Here is a 21,114-nt window from a genome sequence, read left to right on the forward strand (position 1 = left end):
CAGATAGCTTAAACACACCAAAATGTTTCGGGTTCGAGTCGCACCAATGCCACATTATTCGCCCTTGAGTCCGGCGTTTACAGATAGCTTAAACACACTAAAAGGTTTCGTGTTCGAGTCGCATTAATGCCACTCTATTCGCCCTTAAGTCTGGCGTTTACGGATAGCTTAAACACACCAAAAGGTTTCAGGTTCGAGCCGCACTAATGCCACTCTATTCGCCCTTTAGCCCGGCGTTTACAGATAGCTTAAACACACTAAAAGGTTTCGTGTTCGAGTCGCACCAATGCCACATTATTCGCCCTTGAGTCCGGCGTTTACAGATAGCTTAAACACACTAAAAGGTTTCGTGTTCGAGTCGCATTAATGCCACACTATTCACCCTTGAGTCCGGCGTTTACAGATAGCTTAAACACACTAAAATGTTTTGGTTCGAGCCGCACCAATACCACACTATTCACCCTTGAGTCCGGCGTTTACAGATAGCTTAAACACACCAAAAGGTTTCGGGTTCGAGCCGCACCAATACCACACTATTTACCCGTAAACCCGGCATTTACAGATAGCTTAAACACGTCAAAAGGTTTCGGGTTCGAGCCGCACCAATGCCACATTATTTGTGTTTTAGCCCGGCGTATACAGATATCTTATACACACCAAAAGGTTTCGGGTTCGAGCCGCACCAATGCCACACTATTCACCCTTGAGTCCGGCGTTTACATCTATCTCAAACACGTCCTAATAGCACACCCAATAAAAATAGAAAAACACCTATTAAGAAAATATAAAAGAGTATGAAGTAGTAAATTATTAACCAAAATTAATAACAGACATGTAATAAACATTTCAATTTTACAAAATCTTGTCAGCATTTAAAAGTAAATACGAAACTAAAATCATGCCAATACTTTAGTTTCGTACAAATATAATTAAATTCCAACTTTAAATAAATATCAGGAATCGGGTCACAAGATTTATTTTAAATGCGAATCAAGTTGCTTCGTTTAATTATTATGTAACATCATAATACAAGTGTAAAATTTAACAACTATGGCATGTTCTGGACTATAAAATTAAGTATTTTAGCTTTTTATTTTACTATTTAAATTTTTTAGTGCATTATTTACAAATAAATAATATTAATAAATAATTTTTCATCATAGCTTCTGCATGGGGGCCTTTGTTTAAGTTTTATTTCGCTAAAATAATAACGGAATTTCCACAATTTTTATGAGTAGGCTCAAAACAAATATGAAAATTGCAAATTAAACAAATTTTCAGGAAAAGTTTTCTAAGTTTAACATTTAAGTAAATATTTAAATTTCATGTTTAACTTTCATATTGTTAACTCACAAACACCAATATCAAACGACTATTTTGTGACGTCATAATTAAAATACGCATTGCGGTGTACAACAACCTACTCTTACTACGACGTTGTGCAATTCTAATTATGCGCTTATGACATCATACAGTGTCACAATAGTAGAAAATGGAGAATTATTCGTCATATTACCAGATTATGTGTTAACAAAATGTAACAATGGTGAACAATTAAAAAGTAAAATTAAAATAACTATTAGTTACCGTTCATTTACTAATTAATTAATTAGTAATATTCAACCAGTATATATAAAGAAAGTAATTCTTTACAATTGTATTACTGTACTTAACACTGGTTGTCATATTGCTAATGTATTATGCAGTGATGTTTAAAAGATTGATTTTCATAAAAAGGAAAAAGGAGACACACGTCGATACCAAACTTTCGAAGCGGCGTTAATATAAAAGAAAACGCGACTTTAGTAAAATTCCTTTTCAGAAATTTAATTTTTAATGTAAGGATACGCTATACAATAGGTTACAATATTATTATACAGGTTTTAATTAGGTTTTAAAGTTATTGTAATGTTAGTTTAAATTTTGGAACGTCGTGTAGCATGACGCGATGTTGTGTACAGTTTATAATGAATGTACGCCCTGACTCTATTTCCTTTTGTGTTCAAACCATAGTTACTACAGTCCAACGATATAACTATATTATATTATATACCACATTTAAATTCTAAATTGCTTGAAAAATATGTATTCACAATGATTTATATTATAAATGTCTAATTTTTGTCATAATTTGAATAAAGTTGTACTAAACTTGTAAAGTTATGCGCACTAAGTTTTTAATTAGACAGTCTAGCAGTCAGTTTAGCGCAGTATATTTAATAAACAGTTTAGTTTTAGGTATTAGAACATTTTAAATATCAGTATTTCATGTTTAGATACTATGCTATACTGTAAAGCATAAGAGTTGTACAGAAGGACATAACTTGTATTTCAAGGTCAAAACATGGACGCCATCGGTGAGTTTGTTGTTTTAAATATTTATAACATAAATAAAATGCTTTTAGAAACATAAAAAAACCTATGTTTTGAATGTAAATAAACCTTGTGAAGCTTTTGTATTGATTATAGATTTAAACAAAAAACAATATCATACCACGTTACGGTTCAGTGATTTAGTAAACACAAAACAGCTGTTTCTGACGTCATCTCATGATTTAACCCAATTTGCAAAATAAAAATCATAAAATATTCGAATATGAATCAGAAAAAGTTGCAAAAAAAATGATTTGCATCCTTTAAACCTAATTTTATTGTTTATTGTAAACAACAAGCGCTGTATATACAAAGGGAAAGAGCATACAGGTTTAAATATTGATTTTTTCCGTTTTTTATTGACCAAAATAATAATTAACTTCGTTCTTTTAAACGATTATACTTTCGTTTAATTAAACAAAATTGCTTCGTAGTAACTTTACATTAACACGAAAGTGACGTCACAATATAAATAGAAAACTCACAATTAGTCATTATCTCGAGGTAATGACTTTATTTTAAAATTAAAAATTTAATTTTAATTTTTTTTAAATCAAAAAATAAAATTTAAAAGAATTTAACAACGAATAAAAAGTAAGTACACCATAAAATTAAATTAAACAAACATCGTAATTTAGGAATGTGTTTTATTAGTTTATTTAAAGCTTTAAAATGCACGCAGAAGATGCATTTTGCAAAATAAAGGTGAACTCCCTAAATTTAATCTAGAATTTCGCTGACTGTTAAATAATTTAAACCTTTTCTTATTCCGGGACTTCACCTAAACAAATATAATTATTTTGCAGGCAATGACGACGTGATTGGACAATGTTTCAATGACGTAACAAAAGAGGTGTTGTTTAGCGAAGCCGCGCCCACTTTTCACGCGGATTCAAGACACTATTCGCACAATAGCGAACGATTTCATAAATATTCATCCGCCGAAGTTTTAGAAAAACCTTTAGGCGCTACTTTTCATCTGTGCAGAGTCGAAACAAATTCATCCGCGCGTAAAAGAAGTATTCGAACGCGTAGCCTAAGTTCACCTACTGACCCCTGCTTTCGACCTTTAACCCCACAGTGTGATGACCTTCAAATTCTAACAGAGGTCGATCAAAATTGTCTAGCTAAAAATCCGAGACGCGAAGGAAGGTAAAAGTCGCTTTATTCTTGTTTTCTTTATTTCTTCCATTTTGTTAATTATGACGTCACAATTTATAGATTACCATCGTTCGAGATGGGATGTTGTCCAACAAAAATTCAACCAAATGACGTCAGAAGTTCGTCTGACGACGACAACGCTGACGTCACCAAGAAAGACGTAGGTATGACGTCAGTGAGCAAAGCTGACCTTCTTGACGTACAACGGGGAAACCCCACTGACGTCACAAAGCACTTGGAGGACAGGTGGCTACGAAGTCACTTCACGGATAATGAGGAGGAAAGAAAACCGAGCGAGAGTCGATCAAAAAGAAGAAAAGAACAAAGTCAGGACAATATTGCCTCTGATGACCTCATAAAAGACTCGAGTGACCTCACAAAGGTAGGGACCAAATTTGAAGAATATTTTACCTATTAAATTATGACGTAACTATCTAACAAACTCTATTGTGACGTAGATTAAACAAAAACTGAGCATTCTTCATTTCAACGACGTTTACGAAATAGCCGGCCGCAAGAGGGAGCCAGTGGGCGGAGCAGCGAGATTTGCACACGCCCTCAAAAGTCACGTGACCAAGATGACAAGTGACAGCGGGGAAGCCCCGTTGGTGATATTTTGTGGCGATTGTTTGAATCCGTCGACGTTGAGTTGCGCGACCAATGGAACACACATGATCGAAGTTCTCAACGAATTAAGGGTAAGTGACGTCATAAACGGTAAAGTCACGTTGTCAAATGATCACGTGGTATATAGTAGACCAATTGGTTAAATATTTAGTTACGTTGTTTAATTATGACGTCATAATTTATATTTAATTCCTAGGTCGATTTCGCCGTTTTTGGAAACCACGAGTTTGATTTCGGAGTCGAACACGCAGCCAAATGTGCGTCACAGATGACGTCAGAGTGGTTGCTTGGTAACGTCACCGATAAGTTAACGAGGCGGAACCTTGCTGAAGGAATCACAAAAAAGTTGATCACGAGAAAAAATGGATTAAAAGTAAAATATTGTTGTTAGTGACGTAGTGTAGTGGTAAGGCTACACCACATGAGGTCGTAGGTTTAATTCCCACTGCTCCTATGCTGTAGCGCCCTTGAGTAAGGTGCTATTAACGGTATGAACTCCTGCTGAGCCAGCACTTAATCAGTAGCATAATTATCGGGCAATTATAATCGTTAATATCCCAAACTGCCACAGGCAACTGAGTAAATTTTAAATTTATATTTTGGGGTAAAATTTAAAAATCTACAACTCCAAAATCAGTTTAACACTTTACTATTTTTAGTTTTTTATTATAACACTGTGATCTAGTGTAAACCGTTTTAAAATATTTATTTCTGTTCACCAACCCTATAACAAATCGTAAAAACATAAATTAATACAAAATTTAATATTTTGGTAATTAGTATAAATTAAAACAGGAATACAACGCCAAAGAAAAACTTGCCGTTTTCAGTTTATTTATCACCAATAAAACACCAGCACATCTATTTTTAACCAGATAATTACCAATAAATTAAAGTTCTTTAAACATTTTCAAATGACTTGATCTAAAAAACATTCAAAATTTTTAATTTTTTCAATTTTTTTTAAGGTTGGTATATTAGGTTTGGTTGAAGAAGAATGGTTGGACACCTTAGCAACCGTTGATAAGAACGATTTACAATTCCATGACTACGTCACAGTCGGGAACCAAGTTGCAAAACAACTAAGGGTGAGTATGACGTCATAATTACAGACGACATACCTGTCATCAAACTTATAAACACCTTTTATAAATAACTTGTTGTCGGTACTTGACGTCAACCGATGACGTCACATATGTGCTTCGCGACGCCGCATTTTATCTATTATGTCATAAGCGTGGTATGTTCTATATAAGTAAATCTACATCTTAATTTTAGCAAACACCCGACTCTTTCTGACGTCATTTGATTAGCTTATAATGACGCAATGTGTTCTTAATATTTAATGACGTAACGTATATTTTATGACGTAACCTTATAAATGACTTTATTAACCCACAACTTTTATAACTCCACAATTATAATAAATGTTATTATGACGTCACAGGAAGAAGGAGCGGACTTCGTTGTTGCCCTCACTCATATGAGGTGGCCGAACGACATTCGTCTCGCTCAGTTGGTCCCGGATGTTGACCTCGTGCTAGGAGGTCACGATCACAACTACGGGGTCAAGGAGGTTGATGGTAAGTGCGTGACGTCACTAGAAATCAAGAATGACGTCATTAAAATCAATTGTTTTGTTTCAGAATGTCTTGTTATTAAAAGTGGAAGTGATTTTCGCAACTTTTCCGCGATTGACGTCTTCCTACGTCACGACGGTTGTATCGACGTCAAGGTGACGCGTAATGACGTCACAAAGGAAATACCCGAGGATTCGTCGATGAAGAAAATAGTTCACAAATATATGTCAGCGCTGGAGAAAAGTTTGGACAAATGCATCGGAAGAATGGAGGTAAATGACGTCATAAAGACGACTCTACAACGTTTGTGTTACTTTGTGACGTCATAGACCATAAATGACATATTTTCTTTATTTCAGAACGAGTTGGATGGTCGTTTCATGGAGGTACGGAGTAGGGAAACCACCCTGGGGAATTTTGTGGCCGACATAATGGCCACTGTGACGAAGTCTAACGTAGTTATCATCAACTCCGGGACTTTTCGATCGGATGGAGTCCACAGCAAAGGTCTGTATTCTTATATAATTTAAACAAGTTATGACGTAACAATCACACTAAGCGCTAAAGAGTTTATAATGATGTTCATAATAAAACTATTTTTAGGTGAATTTAAACTTCACGATCTGATGACAATCTTACCGATCAACGACACGGTTGTGACTATCAACGTCACAGGAGAACAATTGTTAAAAGCTTTAGAGAACGGGGTCAGTAAATACCCCAAACTAGAAGGGAGATTCCCACAGGTGAGAATTATCCTTTAAAGCTCAGTAAAGTTTTTACATATCAAATGTTTAAAACATGATATTTTTATCCGCTAGGTGTCGGGCATGTGCTTTGGGTTTGACCCCGAGCAGCCCCCTGGAAGCCGCGTCATCCAATCCACTATCAGGATAGGTGATTTCCCCTTAGACTTAAACAAAACTTACAAAATGGCGACAAAAGCTTATGTTGCAAGAGGAAGAGACGGTTATAACTGTCTAAGTTCCTGTCCACTTTTAACTGACCCAGACTCGGGTCCCTTGTTATCAACAGTTGTTCGGAATCACATCGAGAACATCGATAAATTGGCCGAATTTGAGCAAAAAAGAAACTGCAAGGTGGGCATCATTTTAATGTTTTTATTCGTTATTTTAAAAATAACATCTTCTCTGTAATGTTACGTATTATATTATAATACCAGCCGAACGGTTTCGGGTTCAATTCGCGACTATGCCACACACTATTTGCCCTTGAGATCGACATATTTACCAAAATTTAACCTTTAAAAATATTTTTTTAAATTTTTTTTATTGAATTGTACAAAATCTTGATATAAGTTTTGCAATTTAGTAGCAGTACATTTTCACAAAAATAACTTATTATTTGTCCACTAGGTGGAAATATGTGACGAAGGTCGCGGGGTCAAAGCATCAAATGACCTTGACCCACAAGAAGCATTCAACCACGATGAACCCAAGGAATCTACTGTAGCATCAATTAAAAAATCAATGAACTTGATTAATAATGACAACATTACAACGACACAGGCCATGAAAGTGCGGCACATGCCACAGTTTATATCACCCCGGCTGTGGCACCAACCTTCTAGTGCCACTGGTGGTTCTGATTTAACAATCGCACAAAAAATAGCAAAATTAAAAGAGGATAAACTTCAGGGCGGAGCGGAAAATGATCGGATGCTAAAAGAACGATCAAGGTCACCTAGTGACCTCCGGTGGCAGATTTATCCGCTCATTGAGAGTCGGATTTTCCACTGCCAAGAGTCGGAGTTGTAATTTTTGCAATATTTTTATTTATTTCAGGAAAAAATATTCTTCAAAATGCGCTTGGTGATATTTATTCGTTTCATTTATATTTTTAATAAAAAAATGATATTTTTCGTAAAATATTTTAAAACGGCAACCCTGAATAAGTTTTGGGGAAACCCTGACTTCATGAATCAAGAAAAAGGCGGAAGTTTGTCGAGATCACTAAAGTCACTGAGGCATACTATTGAAAGTCAGTGAACCATTTAAAAACGTAGATTTGATTTGTTTTTCATCATAAACCTGAAAAAAATAAAAATTTAAACCTAAAATAAAAAAAACTAAAAAGGTCCCTTAGCGAGATTCAAACCACCAACTTACTTATCAAGAACTTCCCAAAATTTGAGTAAAGCAGCACGGTCCATATGTCGTTTTGTTTCACTAAGCTGCATGACGTGAACATTCCATCGGGCAACGTTCGGTTCCAGCTTTTGTTCCACAAACTTTAAGTGGAAAGCTTGGACTAAAAAAATGTTTAAATTTTTACAAATTTAAAACTTTAAAAATAACCTTAATTACATATATTATATATATGTACAAGGTAAAAATAAGCGTAATTATACACATACAAATTAAAAGCTGACTTAGTTATACATATACAAATTTAAGATGCCAAAATAAGCTAAATAGAATAGAAAAAACATTGATATTATAAGTGAAAAAGCCAGGCCTACAATCTTTTATTTAACTTGAACTTAATTTTACTTTTTAAGAAATTGCCGTTTAATTCTCAGGCCTTTATTATGAACACTTGCTACACCACACATGAGGTCGTGGGTTCAATTCCCACTGATCTCATGCTGTAGCGCTCTTGAGTAAGGCGCTATAAATGGTATGAACTCCTGCTAAGCCAATTTTTAATCAGCATCATAATTACCGAGTGAATATAATCAATAATATCCCAAACTGCCACAGGCAACTCGAGACTGGGTCGGAGTAACTGATGTTATTTTATGTTTAAGTCGCGCATTCAACTTTTCCACATCGAGGATAAAGATATATACAAAAAAAAAATGTGTAAACTTCAGACCATACATTGAGTACCTAAATAAAAAACTAACTTTTTGAGAAGATATCCACTGGTGAACCATCTTGTAACAACCATGGCCATCCTTTGAATTGCCATGCTGGTCCCTGCACAAAAACACCAACCACTCTTTCCCTGGTTCAAAAATTATGGTTATTTTGTGCACCACTTTAATAACCAAAATATATAAAAATAGTTAAAATTAAAAACAAGTTAAAAAATTAAATAAAAGTTAATATTTTAAAAAGTTTACTTGGGCAAAGATTAAATAGTTTAGAAGCAGTTATGAGTAATCTATATATAACAAAGCTTAGTAAACAATATATAAATATATGTATGTTCAATTTATATGTCTACAAAATAACTAAAACTGCTGTTTGTGGTGCCTTGGTAAATTATTAGGGACAAATATTAACCTTTGACTTGTTTTACAAATAGATTTAAAGATATACAAGATATAGAACTGCCGTTTCTGGTGCTCGAGTAAATAATCGCTGGCAAATATTAGTTAAGAGTTATGACCGTATTACAACAATTTAAATTCTGAGTGTAGGGCTATCAACTCGTACAACATTAAGTAAATAAAAGTTGTTACCAATCATTTAAGTAAATAAAAGTTGTTACCAGTCCTCGTGAGTTTGGAGTTTTGTGATGGAATCGATCACTCGATATGGAACAGTTGTGGAATCACGTTGTCGTTGGATCAGGACCTCGTTATCCCTCTTCATCCCAGATGACTTCTTCTGCGCAGTGGACACAAACTAAACACAAGAAGATGTTGTTGTTAAGAAATTGACCGAATGTTTAATTATATCTGTAAAAAAAGGAGAATATCCACAACAGAACAAGAATTTAACTTTTGTTAACACAACTTTAAATCATTAATTTGTGTCTTATTGGTATTGAATTTGTGTCCATTGTCATGCATAGCTAACCAAAACATAATTTCAGTAAATGGTAATTTGTTACAAAACAGTTACTTCTTTAATGTTATTTAGTGAATTTCAAAGAAGTGTAGCAATAAAAATTTGATTTAAACCAAAAAAGATTTTTTTTAATTTACAACTTTAGCGTAATTCAACCAAACAAACATTTTTTTATATATATCTTTATCCTCAATGTGGGAAGGTCGAATGCGCGACTTAAACATAGAATAACATTAGTTACTCTGATCCAGTCCCAAGTTGCCTGTGGTAGTTTAAGATATTTTAGATTATAATTGCCTGGAAATTAAGCTGCCAATAAAATGTTGGCTCAGCAGGAGTTTATACCGTTTATAGCGCCTTACTTAAGGGTGCTATAGCATGAGAGCAGTGAGGATTAAACCTACGACCTCATGTGGTGTAGCAAGTGTTCTTACCACTACACCACGCTGCCGGTATTAGTTTTGTACTAGTAGCTGATTACAAACAAAGTAGTCCGGCGAAGGCTTTTGTTATTCAATTATTAACAGATTTTTGCCCTAATATCTTTAGTAGATTACTGACAGAACCTATAACAATGTGGCTTGTAGTTGTCAATCAAACATACAACATGACAGCAGTGGAAAATTAAATACAAAATCAGAATAAAAATATTTTATAAAATTTAACAAATATATACTTAAAAAAAAGCATTAACAAACCTTTAAGTCTTGCAGAATGTCTTTAGCATTATACAAAGTAATCAAGGAGGTTGTGGCGGCAGGGATTATAATTATAGGGGTCCTTGATACTCTTTTAGGGGGTTTTGGGGGCTGGGCAGGTATACTAGAAGGGGGTTTCATCACCGAACGAGATTTGGTAGAAGTCGGGGCAACAGGTTTCTTCCCAGCAGCACCTTCCTATGAAAATTTATAAAATTTAAGAAAGTGTAAAAAGGTGAAACTAATATTTTTTTCCAGGTTAAATGTAGTATATATGTGTATAAAGCATAGAAAGGGGTGGGATAGAACCTAGGACTTTATGGGGTGAACATAGTAGAACCTGAGAAAAGTGGGGATTGAACACTTTTCTTTTTTTTTTCATATCCCCTTAAAGAGATAGTTTTTTTTTCCGAAACCTTTTGTTGTGTTTAAAGAGATGGTTCGGTCGTAGAGTTTCCTTTTTAAATATGTTAGAATTTTTCCAACTTGCACGAGGATACCATTATTTTAAAAATTGGTCAAGTATTTTTTGAGATATCGGGATTTGAAGGTAAATATTGTAAATAGGGAAAGTCCCAACGCTCGCGAGTCACGTGACGCACGACGTCATCGTCGTAAGATCATATGCTGGCAGACATAGGAAAATGACCTTATTTTGTTCTCTCTGACCCGTTTGTTGTACTTTTTTATAAATTTTTTTTGCAGAAAACAAACTTAACATAAAAAGCAATATTTAGCCATATTATATAAAACATTTAGCCATATTACATATTTTTTACTTTTAAAGTATTTTTAATTAGGTAGGCCGTATTTAAAAAAATTTAACAAATTATGGCTATGCTGTTAATTTTAAAAATTTACCAGCCAAAAACGCTTACAAACTTTTGCAAGAAAAAACAGGTCAACTTAAGGCAAAGTTTACCGTTAACACAGTCTTAGTTTTGTTTAAAATAAAATCACTTTATTGTTGTTAACTAATATATTGTCAAATTGTTCAAGTTAGAGTATTTAGCCTATATAGACAATATATACTTTATTTTGGTTATACTATAACAATTATTTTAGTTATATTTTTACAAGTATAAAGCACAAACTAAAGTTAAGAAGGGCAGCAAACACTATTATTTGTTGTCAGGGGTGCAATTACTTACGTATATTGTACGTTGAAAATTGTTTGGTTTATTAATTAAAAAATCCATAAAAGATGTTAACCAGAATATTTAGTTTATAGTTTATTGATGTATTATATACTTTATGTGTCTTAATCCAAGTGACGTTTAGTGATTAGAACTAGTTTTATATGATACCCAACAAAATTGTCGGATATTTTAAGTTTTAAGCAAAACCTATACTGTTCTAACAGGTAAACTTTGCTTCAGTAACACTCAATTAACCTGTCTGTTTCTTGTAAGTGTTTGTCAACCAATCCTGGCCGTTTTTGGGTTGTAAATTTCTAAAATTAACAACATAACCTTAATTTGTTAGAATTTTTCAAATACAGCCTACCTAATTAAAAATACTTTAAAAGTAAAAAATGTCTTATATAATATGCCTAAATATTGCTTTTTATGTTAAGTTTGTTTTCTGCAAAAAAAAATTTTAAAAAAGTACAACAAACGGGTCAGAGAGGACAAAATATGGCCATTTTCCTATGTCTGCCAGCATATGATCTTACGACGATGACGTCGTGCGTCACGTGACTCGCGAGCGTTGGGACTTTCCCTATTTACAATATTTACCTTCAAATCCCGATATCTCAAAAAATACTTGACCAATTTTTAAAATAATGGTATCCTCGTGCAAGTTGGAAAAATTCTAACATATTTAAAAAGGAAACTCTACGACCGAACCATCTCTTTAAGCTATCTGTAAACGCCAGGCTTTAGAGTAAATAGTGTGGCAATGGTGCGACTCGAACCCTAAACCTTTTGTTGTGTTTAAGCTATCTGTAAACACTGGTCCAAGGACGATCAATGTCGCATGTGGCGCTCTAGTCCGACACCATGACCGATTTACCACAATACCGGAAAAACACAGAATTAATTGGGTTGAAATAGTAGCGATTAAATTATAAAAGTGACCTCATGTGGTAAAAATAATATAAATCGGACCTGTAAGCAGTGGGAATCGAACCTTGGACCATATATATGTATCAAAAAGTAGAGATCAAACCAAGGCCCTTACATGGATATGCCAAGTGCTACAATCAATGTGTCGCATTTTCTTCCCAAACTTTTATTCAATGAATAATAATAATAAAAATATAGCTTACCATGACAGATTTCAAACTCATGTTTTGATACGTTCCCATCGTGTCGATCCTGAAACCCAAAGTTTCCTCTTTTCCTTTAAATCTTTCTTGGTCGTATCTACTATAACCTGGTACCTGGGTTTGTGGTTTTCGAGTCGTCTAAAATTAAATAAAACTTGTTAAAAATTTTAACCATTTTGTGAAATGTGATAGTACGCAAATTTTGCTGCAAGAATATTTGAAAATAATAATTTAAAAAATGCATAAATTTTGTACAGTTTGAATTGTATCAAAATATTTTTGAAACGAAGTGTATTTAATTTGTATTAAAGGACAAAAACCATCAAATAAAGGAGTTAATTTAACAACTAAAAGCAATCTAACAGCTTAATTTAACTAGTAAATTATTAAAACATTGAGAAAAACAATCGAACAAAAAAATGATTAAAAAGTTTTTACTCACAGTGATTGAAGGTTTGTTGGTTGACACCACACTAGAGCTTGAATGCTGATTGGTCGACGTTTGCTCCTTCTCACTCTTTCCTCCCTCCTCTTTTGCTTTGATCGAGCTTAACAAAACAAAAACATTTTTCGCAAAATCTTTGCCCGCGCTTTGAAGGACGGACGACCTTGTTCTCCAATTCCTCTCCCTCGAGATAATCTCAGAGGTCAAATCAAAGGTCGAGTCATCTTCTGTGACCTCTGCATTGTTACCAAGGTGAGTGGAAGTTGAAAAGGTCACAGGTTCATGTTCGTCTTAAAAAAGTTAAATTTCGAATTTTATTCCAATAATTTATCAATTTGAACCGGCAGCGTGGTGTAGTGGTAAATACACTTGCTACATTACATGAGGTCGTGGGTTCAATCCCCACTGCTCTCATGTTGTAGCACCCTTGGGTAAGGCACTATAAAACTCCTGCTGAGCAAGCACTTAATCAGCAGCATAATTATCGGGCAATTATAATCAATAATATCCCAAACTGCCACAGGCAACTTGAGACTGGGTCGAAGTAACTAATGTTACCCTATGTTAAAGTCGCGCATTCGACTTTCCCACATCGAGGATAAATACAAAAAAAAAACAATCATCGAAAAAAGTCACAAACAAGGACTTTATTGAATTTTCAAAAAAAAATTCTAATATATATAGAATGTTGTTAATTATTATCCTAAGCAACTCACCATTTACATCAACTTCTTGAATTGTTTTCTGTTTTCTTGCTTTATATTTCGCTTTCATGGCTGCAATTTTCTCAACACTAATAGCCTCGGAAATCGATGATTTTATTTGCTCTGTCGTCACCGCTTTCTCACCTTTTGCATCCAATCTATCAACCAATCGTTGCTGGAAAAATAATAATTGTCAAAAAACATTAAAAATATTTTAGAAATTTTTTTTTGGTATGGCAAGCTTATATTTACATTTTAATAAAAGTGTCTACCTGAATAACAAAAGTACTTACCCTGTTTCTGATGGCTTTTTGTTGGTCTTCATATCTCGATCTCTTTTGCAATGGTTCAGTGGTTTCATCGGTCTGATTGGAAGTTGGCGCACGTTTGACAACTTTGCTCGGCCGTTGTAACGTGATATCAAGTGGAGCACTTTTGTCGACATTTGCTGAGGTGGCTAATAATGTTTCAAAAATATCAATTTAGTTTTCTGTATATGGTTATATAACTATTTAATTATATAACTTGTTGATAGCCTACTCTACAAGCTACAATTTAATTGTAGTAATATGGTCGCAACTTTTAACTAATATTTGCGCCCGCTATTTTACCTGCACACCACAAACAGCAAGTTTTATTTATTTTGTAGACCTATTGTTTGAGCACACATAGATATATATTTATATATTCTTTATTATATTTCTAGAATAAAATATTTAACAGCGCAGATTTTAAATTTAATCACAATAGGAAAACATAATCACAGTTTAGGTCTCATTATCCAACAATTAATGTATGGGCAAACTTAACAGTGTTTGTGTAAATATCTGACAACTATTAAGATTTTTTTTGAAGCCACAAATGAATAAAAATCTCATAATATCAAATAAAACAATTTCACAACTTACCAATATCTCCATTAAGATAAGCTAATAAGTCTTTTCTGTCCGGCCTGCGAACGACCGATATTTCTTCTGCTGCAGCGTGTCTGACATACAGGGGATGTGACAACTTCACGTTCTTTATGAGGAAGTAGATTGACTCAAGTGTGTAATATTCCTTACTGCTACCATCCTTCCCCGTACTGTTGGAAAAAAAAAACAAGTTATAGAATTTATAAACTTATCGATTACTTTTAAACAGGATATTTTTTGGTATTCAAATATCCTTATTATGGAAAAAACATCTTTATGACCTAAACATAAAGTAACATTTATTACCCAAACCCAGTTTTGGGTTTTTTGTATTGTTGATAGTATATTACTTAAAGCCTGCTGCAATATAAAAGCAGTGGGGATATGAAAGCAAATATTTGGATCTCTATTAGCGTCGTCCGCCAGTTGAAACGATTAGTACTAAAATGAGTAAAGAAAGGACGGAATTCACAAGAAAAGACTAGGGAAAGGTTTTAAAAATTCCGCCCTTCCCGCATTTTATAACTTGGCCAACAAATCTAATAGAGCTTCAAATACCTTGGTTATTTGGTTCAGATTAGAATTAAATTTAACCGGTAGCATGGTGTAGTGGTAAGAACACTTGCTACACAACCATGAAGTCGTGGGTTCAATCCCCACTGGTTTCATACTGTAGCGCCCTTAAGTAAGGTGCTATAAACGGTATAAACTCCTGCTGAGCCAGCACTTAATCAGCAGCATAATTATCGGGCAATTATAATCTATAATATCCCGAACTGGAAAAGTCAACTTGAGATTAAAGTAACAAATGTTACTCTATGTTTAGGTTGTGAAGTCAACCTTTCCACATCGAGAATAAAGATATATAAAAAAAAAATGCTTAACTTACCCCCAAATCATGTAATTTGTTTTCACATTTTTAGGCCAGGAAAAATCCCCGAAAATAATATGCCCGTCATGCTCTTCTATTGCTTTTTTACCAATGTTATATTCCCGTAAAATACTGAGTGCATCTGCCATGATTAAATTAATCTTATCTACATAACAGCTGAAAAAAAATGAAATATTGTTGAACGCATACGATTAGACCATTAACTCAAACTATTTTATTTATCTCTTTGTTTACTGCATAAAACGTTTTCTCTAAATATAAAAACAAACTTGTGGCATTTTCTGCAAGTTCCGCATTTGCGTTAAAGCTAAAATCGAGGATAAACTAAACAAAGTCGCTCATGCAAAACGTTTATTATATTATTTATCCCCAATTTATTTTTAATTTAAAAAAAATAATGTTAACTTAGACAGTTTTAGTATGCTAAGTTGTGTGCTATACCTATAATAATGACCCCTTTATTTTTGCTTTACTTTACAGCACTCCTTTCTTAATAACATTGACTCCATTTGGGTAAGACCTACCTTGTATCAGAACAGCTTTAATGCAAAAAAATGTAGTCATTTGTGATGATCAAAATTTTTGTTAACCTAACAAAAATTAAGACCAAAATTTTATAGAATTATAATTTATTATTGTTAGCTGTTATTGTACATTTTATGCAAAGGTTAAAATAGGTTTAATTCAAAACAAAATATTTAAATCTCACAACTAACTCATATAAGTTTATTTTAATTAATATTCAATATAACCACAAAGAAAAACATAAAATAAAAAATCCAAAACACACTACAGTTAAAATACAACAAAAGTTATTATTGCACAACCGCATACACAAACATTCCGTTATAACAAAAAAATTTTAAATTAACAAATTTGGAATATTACTGTTTTAATATGAAGAAGTATACTTAAGTTTTAAGGTATTTCAGGTATTTATCTACCCACAGCAATATGTTTAAGTAGGTTATTAACTGAATTAATAAAACCAGATCAACTATGTTTTAAAAAGAATAGAAAGTTTTAATGTAAAAATTTAATATAACTTTAAAATTTAATATCAAATAAAGACCAAAACCTTGTGTAAAATAACTTAAAAATTAAAATTTATTATAATACTAAATATTAATCTAATTTATAAAATAATCAACACATAATAATTTCAGCAACTTCTTTACGTTCTAAATAAAACAAAGTTAATGAAAACTATCAACCAAACATTGAGTTATGGAGTTCTTCAACTCTTTTCTCTCTTTCCTTTTCTCTTTGTTTCTCCAATTTAAATTCCTCGTAACTTTGATCGTCAGTTACAAGTTCATAACGACATAATGGGCATGAATTTGTCTTTTTAAGCCACGGCTCGAGGCACGAGCCATGAAAAGTATGGTGGCATGGCATGTCAATTAAAACCCCATTGTAGGGCAACAAACAAACTGGACAGTTCTTTGTGACATCATCATTAGTTGGTTGTCGACGAGGCAGTGCTGCCACTGCATTTTTAGAAGCGGGAGGTGCAAGTTTTTCTCCATGTGGAATAAAATCTGACAGCCCTGAAATTTCCCCACTTAAGAAAGCTCGGAGAATTGAGGTGAGATCAATTGTTTCGTTATTTGTGCAGTCATGCTCATCGAAATAAGATGCCATTTTTTTAATCGTTTGTCCTCGATCAGAGAGGCTTTATAATATATGGCTATCCTAACACAAAAATGTCTTAGTTTTAACCAACTACTTAAAATATTTCTGTTAATTAAACAAACCTAAAGGGAATTAATTTTGACACACGTCAGGACATTGTATGTGTTAACACAACAACAGGCTAACAATAAATTAATTTGTACTTAAACATTCTATTTAAATTGACAAATCACATATTAATGCACTGGTTAACTAGTAGCAAAGATAGTAGTTTAGCAGTTTAAGATATTTTAGATTATTATTACCTGAAAATTAAGTTGCTGAAGTGTTGGTTTATCAGCAGTTCATACTGTTTATAGCGCCTTACTCAAAGGTTCTACAGCATGATATCAGTGGGGATTAAACCCACGACCTTTTGTAGTGTAGCAAGTGTACTTACCACTTTACCACAATTTTTTTGGTGTCTTGGCCGAGGTGACCGGGGGGCCAAAGTGTCTGGTTACGCAATAAATATTACAAAAATGCGACGGGAAAAAATGACAAAATCAATTTTATGATTTAAAACATGCCAAAAGTATCAATGTTTACATAAAGATTTTAAGTATGTTATGGCAGGGTCACCAATTTAGTAGTTTTAAAAGTTAATCTTAACTTTCTCGAATTTAAAACAACTTTATTTAAACAAAAAAAAAAACATTTTAATGAAGACTAGAAAAGTTTTATTTGTTTATTTACAATGACTAGCAGATATCAAATAATCGTTACAGCGACTTTTAAATTTTTTCAAACATTGTATGCATGATCAACTTTGTAGTTGTCCTCATTACAAAGTTAAAAATAAACTTAAAATAATATTTTTTCAACTATTTATTTTTGCTTTTTATTAAGTGCAAATGTTGTTTTAAAAACAGTTAGGCAATTTCGTTCTGCTGAACAGACGCTGCCCAATAAACAAGAATATAGACATAACTTAATCTTGGGACAGCTTTAATAAAAAGTTCGCTACAGCGATGCGAATTCTCTGATGACGTCATTTTACGTGACGTTTTACCTTTAAATTGAATAAGTTTAATTGTAATATTTAAACCCTAATCCACTCTAAAATATCCATGATTTTATTGCATAACAATCAACACAAAATTACTCGGCGCAATATTCATAAATATCCACGTTTTAAACTCACTAATTGGCATTTAATTGCATAATCAAGTTTTATTATAATAAAAATCAAGCGCTAATTAAAAAAAATAAATTAATAAAAATTATGTAAAACAGTAAATAAAACGTTCTTATGACATTATAATCACTTGGAATATAATAATTATGACGTCACACAACAACCATTGTTGCACCATATATTTTACATTTTGTTTCAGCAATGATTGTCCACTTGTTGTTCGTGGGATCAAATACTTCAATGGAATTAACTGGATCATCACTAAACAACCTAAATAATAAAACAATAAACCAGAGTTTAATAAATTATTACAAACTAAATATTTAGTTTAACTTACACTTGACCCCAGCCCCCAACAACATAAATCTTGCCATCTACAACTGAGGCACAGTGACCACATCGAGCCTTGTTCATTGGGGCAACTTCTGACCATGTATTAGTAATAATGTTGTATTTGATCACTGATGAAACTGCACCAATGCCATCTTGCCATCCACCTAGATTAAATTATATTAATTACCAATTACAAATTAATGTAACTCATACAACATTTAATATTTATAACTTAAGAAAATTTAAAGTTCTTTTATATTAAATTTAACAATAAAATGTTATTTATCATAACTTAGAGTTATGTTAACCAAAACAATTGCAAGACTGTGTGGCACTTCTTTATTTTTCTATTTAATTTTAAAATAAATCTTGCATTAGTTACTAATTTTTTTTTTGCATTTTGTATTTAATTTAAATTTTTGTTGCAATAAAAATAATTTTACTTTTACTAATTCCCTGACGTATAACCTAGTCTGCCACAATAATAAACTTAACTAATAATACTGACCAGTAACAAATATGTAATCATCCAAAACTACAGCTGCATGACCACGTACATCATATTTCAAGAGACCACTTTTGTTTATCAAAATCAAAACATTCTGATGAACTTAATCTTCCATCTTTCTCGTTAAATCCCCAGATTGCAAATAATTTACCTGAACATGAATATTTATTTTTTAAACAATTTATTAAGTTTATTTAATAATAATTAATTATTATATTTAATTATTTAATGTAATTCATTTTTTAACAAAAAAGTTCTCTACTGCCACCAAGCTAATTTTTAATGTTTAAAGTTTTGTTTCGGGTAATTTTAAATGGCACAATTAATAAAACAATTACATTGAAAGTTTTTAATATGATTTACAAATTATTCAATAAGTCCTAATTTTATTTAATAATTTATAATTTTAATAATTTACAAATAACTTTCTTGTAAACTGTATTAGGTTTAACATTAAAACTCAATCTCTTGCAGCAAGTAATTCATGTTCCCATCGTGGAACAATCATGTCAGGAATATTTCCCCTTTTATTTGTCCTCACATTCAAGAATTCCCCACTTGATAAAATTTTATTTTTATCTTCGCCTCCAGTTGTGTAAATACAATCTAAAACAATTTTAATTTTCTTTAAATTAATTTTCTAATTTTTTAGTTTTTAAAACTAAGAATAAAAACAATAAAAATTTAAAGTAAAGTTGTAACAATGGGGCATTGTTATTGTGTCACAATTGGACATTGTTAATAAATATTTTGCAAATATTAATTTTTTAATGAAACTTTAAATATTTATTTTAGTTTACGTAAGAATTTAAAAAAATTATAATTTTGTGCAAGTTACAAAGTTAATTATTTGGGTTTGTGATGTAATAATGTAAAACAAAACTAAACCAAAACAACACAGTTTTAAATACCATAAACAAATAGTTTTAACCAACTTAAAGTTAATACCATTTAAAGTAGCTGATGATGCACGCCACCGATCTTGTTTCATTGGACTTTCAACTTTCCATTGTGGATCTACTTCATCTAACTTTAAACTCTCAACAGAGGATTTCCTATACCCTCCCATGACGAAAACTTGTTTGTTGACAACAGCAGATGAAGCTCCCTCCCTTTCTTCATTTAATTTCTACAAATATATTTTGTTTAAGTTAACATTAAATAGATTAAAAAAAATTAAAAACTCTGTAAATTTACTTTTACTTAAACTTAATAAAACATATTAACAATTTTAATTAGTCATTAATTTATTACTTAAAAACCATAAATCTTTTAAATAAAAATAAATTTTACAAAAATAATATTCTGGCCTTAAACTATAAACTTATTGTATTAAAATCAAGTTTACAAAATAAAAATATTTATTGTAAAATATAGAAAACTTACTGGCATTTGAGTCCATTGTTGTGTAACAGAGTCAAACAAAACAACATTTGTTTCATTGGGGTAATCCCCTCCCATTATAAGTAACTTTGTTGGAACTAAACAAATTAATTCTTGAGTTAAAATAATTTAACAAAACACATTTAATATTTAACAAACATATTAAATCTCAACAATACAATTTTAACCCTTACCTATTTTCTTTTCTTTTATCTATAAAATAAAAAGTTATAATCAATAAAAGTAGATAAAAACATTAAGAAAACTAGTTCTTAGCATATTTTTAAGAAAATAAAAGATCGATAAAAAATAATTTAAAAAAATATATAAACTAGTCACATTTCAATCACAACTGCTGTAAAAGCTACACAATAAAAACTTCTGATGACAACTTTGTTTGAAATTGCGATATTTATAATTATATACAGTTATCTTTATTAGAGAATAACTGTTTGAACAAAATTATATACCACAGTAGTCTATTCATATAATATTTTCTATTTCCAAAAATACAGTTTAAATACAAAACTATTCATAGAATAATATAAACTTTAAACAATCCTACCTCTATTTTTGTTGTCACAAACTTGTGAATTCTTTTCCCAGCTTTTCTTTTCATTTTTTTCAATTCAACTTCAGAAACCAAAACTT

At 32.0% G+C, this 21,114-nt stretch overlaps 4 protein-coding genes across 7 annotated transcripts; 1 reads left to right on the top strand and 3 right to left on the bottom strand.

Annotated features, from left to right (window-relative positions):
* The first annotated feature begins 2,000 nt into the window (after positions 1–2,000).
* LOC145743664 (mannosylglucosyl-3-phosphoglycerate phosphatase-like) lies at positions 2,001–7,691 on the top strand. The gene is made up of 12 exons (XM_082561691.1): positions 2,001–2,357; positions 3,180–3,525; positions 3,595–3,916; positions 3,993–4,232; positions 4,358–4,534; positions 5,130–5,249; positions 5,609–5,744; positions 5,808–6,013; positions 6,101–6,248; positions 6,345–6,487; positions 6,563–6,841; positions 7,118–7,691. Exons 1-12 carry the CDS (start codon positions 2,345–2,347, stop codon positions 7,517–7,519), a joined length of 2,532 nt encoding a protein of 843 aa, XP_082417817.1. The 5' UTR covers positions 2,001–2,344; the 3' UTR covers positions 7,520–7,691.
* On the bottom strand, positions 7,123–15,570 carry LOC145743666 (parafibromin-like). Of its 2 annotated transcripts, XM_082561693.1 has the most exons (11): positions 15,425–15,570; positions 14,530–14,705; positions 13,915–14,078; positions 13,634–13,796; positions 12,915–13,207; positions 12,473–12,610; positions 10,201–10,398; positions 9,201–9,337; positions 8,611–8,711; positions 7,871–8,012; positions 7,123–7,792 (listed from the first exon to the last, which is right to left on the bottom strand). In XM_082561693.1, the coding sequence occupies exons 1-11, from the start codon at positions 15,553–15,555 to the stop codon at positions 7,756–7,758; spliced, it is 1,680 nt and encodes a 559-aa protein (XP_082417819.1). In that variant the 5' UTR covers positions 15,556–15,570; the 3' UTR covers positions 7,123–7,755. The 2 variants fall into 2 exon arrangements, with proteins under 2 accessions (XP_082417819.1, XP_082417820.1); XM_082561694.1 differs by lacking the exons at positions 7,123–7,792; positions 7,871–8,012 and having other exon boundaries at positions 8,682–8,744.
* Positions 15,571–16,581: 1,011 nt separating this feature from the next.
* On the bottom strand, positions 16,582–17,762 carry LOC145743667 (E3 ubiquitin-protein ligase RNF181-like). Of its 2 annotated transcripts, none has more exons than XM_082561697.1 (2): positions 17,368–17,762; positions 16,582–17,117 (listed from the first exon to the last, which is right to left on the bottom strand). In XM_082561697.1, the coding sequence occupies exon 2, from the start codon at positions 17,069–17,071 to the stop codon at positions 16,637–16,639; it is 435 nt and encodes a 144-aa protein (XP_082417823.1). In that variant the 5' UTR covers positions 17,072–17,117; positions 17,368–17,762; the 3' UTR covers positions 16,582–16,636. The 2 variants fall into 2 exon arrangements, with proteins under 2 accessions (XP_082417823.1, XP_082417821.1); XM_082561695.1 differs by having other exon boundaries at positions 16,582–17,122; positions 17,368–17,761.
* A 451-nt stretch (positions 17,763–18,213) lies between these two features.
* Positions 18,214–20,558, bottom strand: LOC145743406 (uncharacterized). 2 transcript variants are annotated; one of them, XR_014281009.1, is made up of 6 exons: positions 20,467–20,558; positions 20,029–20,209; positions 19,499–19,686; positions 19,081–19,231; positions 18,577–18,736; positions 18,214–18,509 (listed from the first exon to the last, which is right to left on the bottom strand). XR_014281009.1 is itself a non-coding variant. In XM_082561357.1 (3 exons), the coding sequence occupies exons 1-3, from the start codon at positions 20,539–20,541 to the stop codon at positions 19,541–19,543; spliced, it is 402 nt and encodes a 133-aa protein (XP_082417483.1). In that variant the 5' UTR covers positions 20,542–20,558; the 3' UTR covers positions 19,480–19,540. The 2 variants fall into 2 exon arrangements, 1 of the variants encoding a protein (XP_082417483.1); XM_082561357.1 differs by lacking the exons at positions 18,214–18,509; positions 18,577–18,736; positions 19,081–19,231 and having other exon boundaries at positions 19,480–19,686.
* Positions 20,559–21,114: the final 556 nt, after the last annotated feature.

The sequence above is a fragment of the Corella eumyota genome, chromosome 2, assembly GCF_963082875.1.
Source record: "Corella eumyota chromosome 2, kaCorEumy4.1, whole genome shotgun sequence".
NCBI classification, from domain to species: domain Eukaryota; kingdom Metazoa; phylum Chordata; class Ascidiacea; order Phlebobranchia; family Corellidae; genus Corella; species Corella eumyota.

What these genes read in the sequence shown, in the direction of transcription:
- LOC145743664 (XM_082561691.1), top strand. An exon ending in AAGTTGCAAAACAACTAAGG is followed by an intron (nt 5,250 to 5,608) that starts GTGAGTATGACG and finishes ATGACGTCACAG; the next exon opens with GAAGAAGGAGCGGACTTCGT. An exon ending in CGGGGTCAAGGAGGTTGATG is followed by an intron (nt 5,745 to 5,807) that starts GTAAGTGCGTGA and finishes GTTTTGTTTCAG; the next exon opens with AATGTCTTGTTATTAAAAGT.
- LOC145743666 (XM_082561693.1), bottom strand. Translation starts at nt 15,555, where the DNA reads ATGGCAGATGCACTCAGTATTTTACGGGAATATAACATTGGTAAAAAA. An exon ending in TTATCTTAATGGAGATATTG is followed by an intron (nt 14,079 to 14,529) that starts GTAAGTTGTGAA and finishes AAACATTATTAG; the next exon opens with CCACCTCAGCAAATGTCGAC. An exon ending in AGTGGATATCTTCTCAAAAA is followed by an intron (nt 8,013 to 8,610) that starts GTTAGTTTTTTA and finishes ACATTTTTTTAG; the next exon opens with TCCAAGCTTTCCACTTAAAG.
- LOC145743667 (XM_082561697.1), bottom strand. Translation starts at nt 17,071, where the DNA reads ATGGCATCTTATTTCGATGAGCATGACTGCACAAATAACGAAACAATT.
- LOC145743406 (XM_082561357.1), bottom strand. Translation starts at nt 20,541, where the DNA reads ATGGGAGGGGATTACCCCAATGAAACAAATGTTGTTTTGTTTGACTCT. An exon ending in AACAATGGACTCAAATGCCA is followed by an intron (nt 20,210 to 20,466) that starts GTAAGTTTTCTA and finishes ATATATTTGTAG; the next exon opens with AAATTAAATGAAGAAAGGGA. An exon ending in ATCATCAGCTACTTTAAATG is followed by an intron (nt 19,687 to 20,028) that starts GTATTAACTTTA and finishes AAATTGTTTTAG; the next exon opens with ATTGTATTTACACAACTGGA.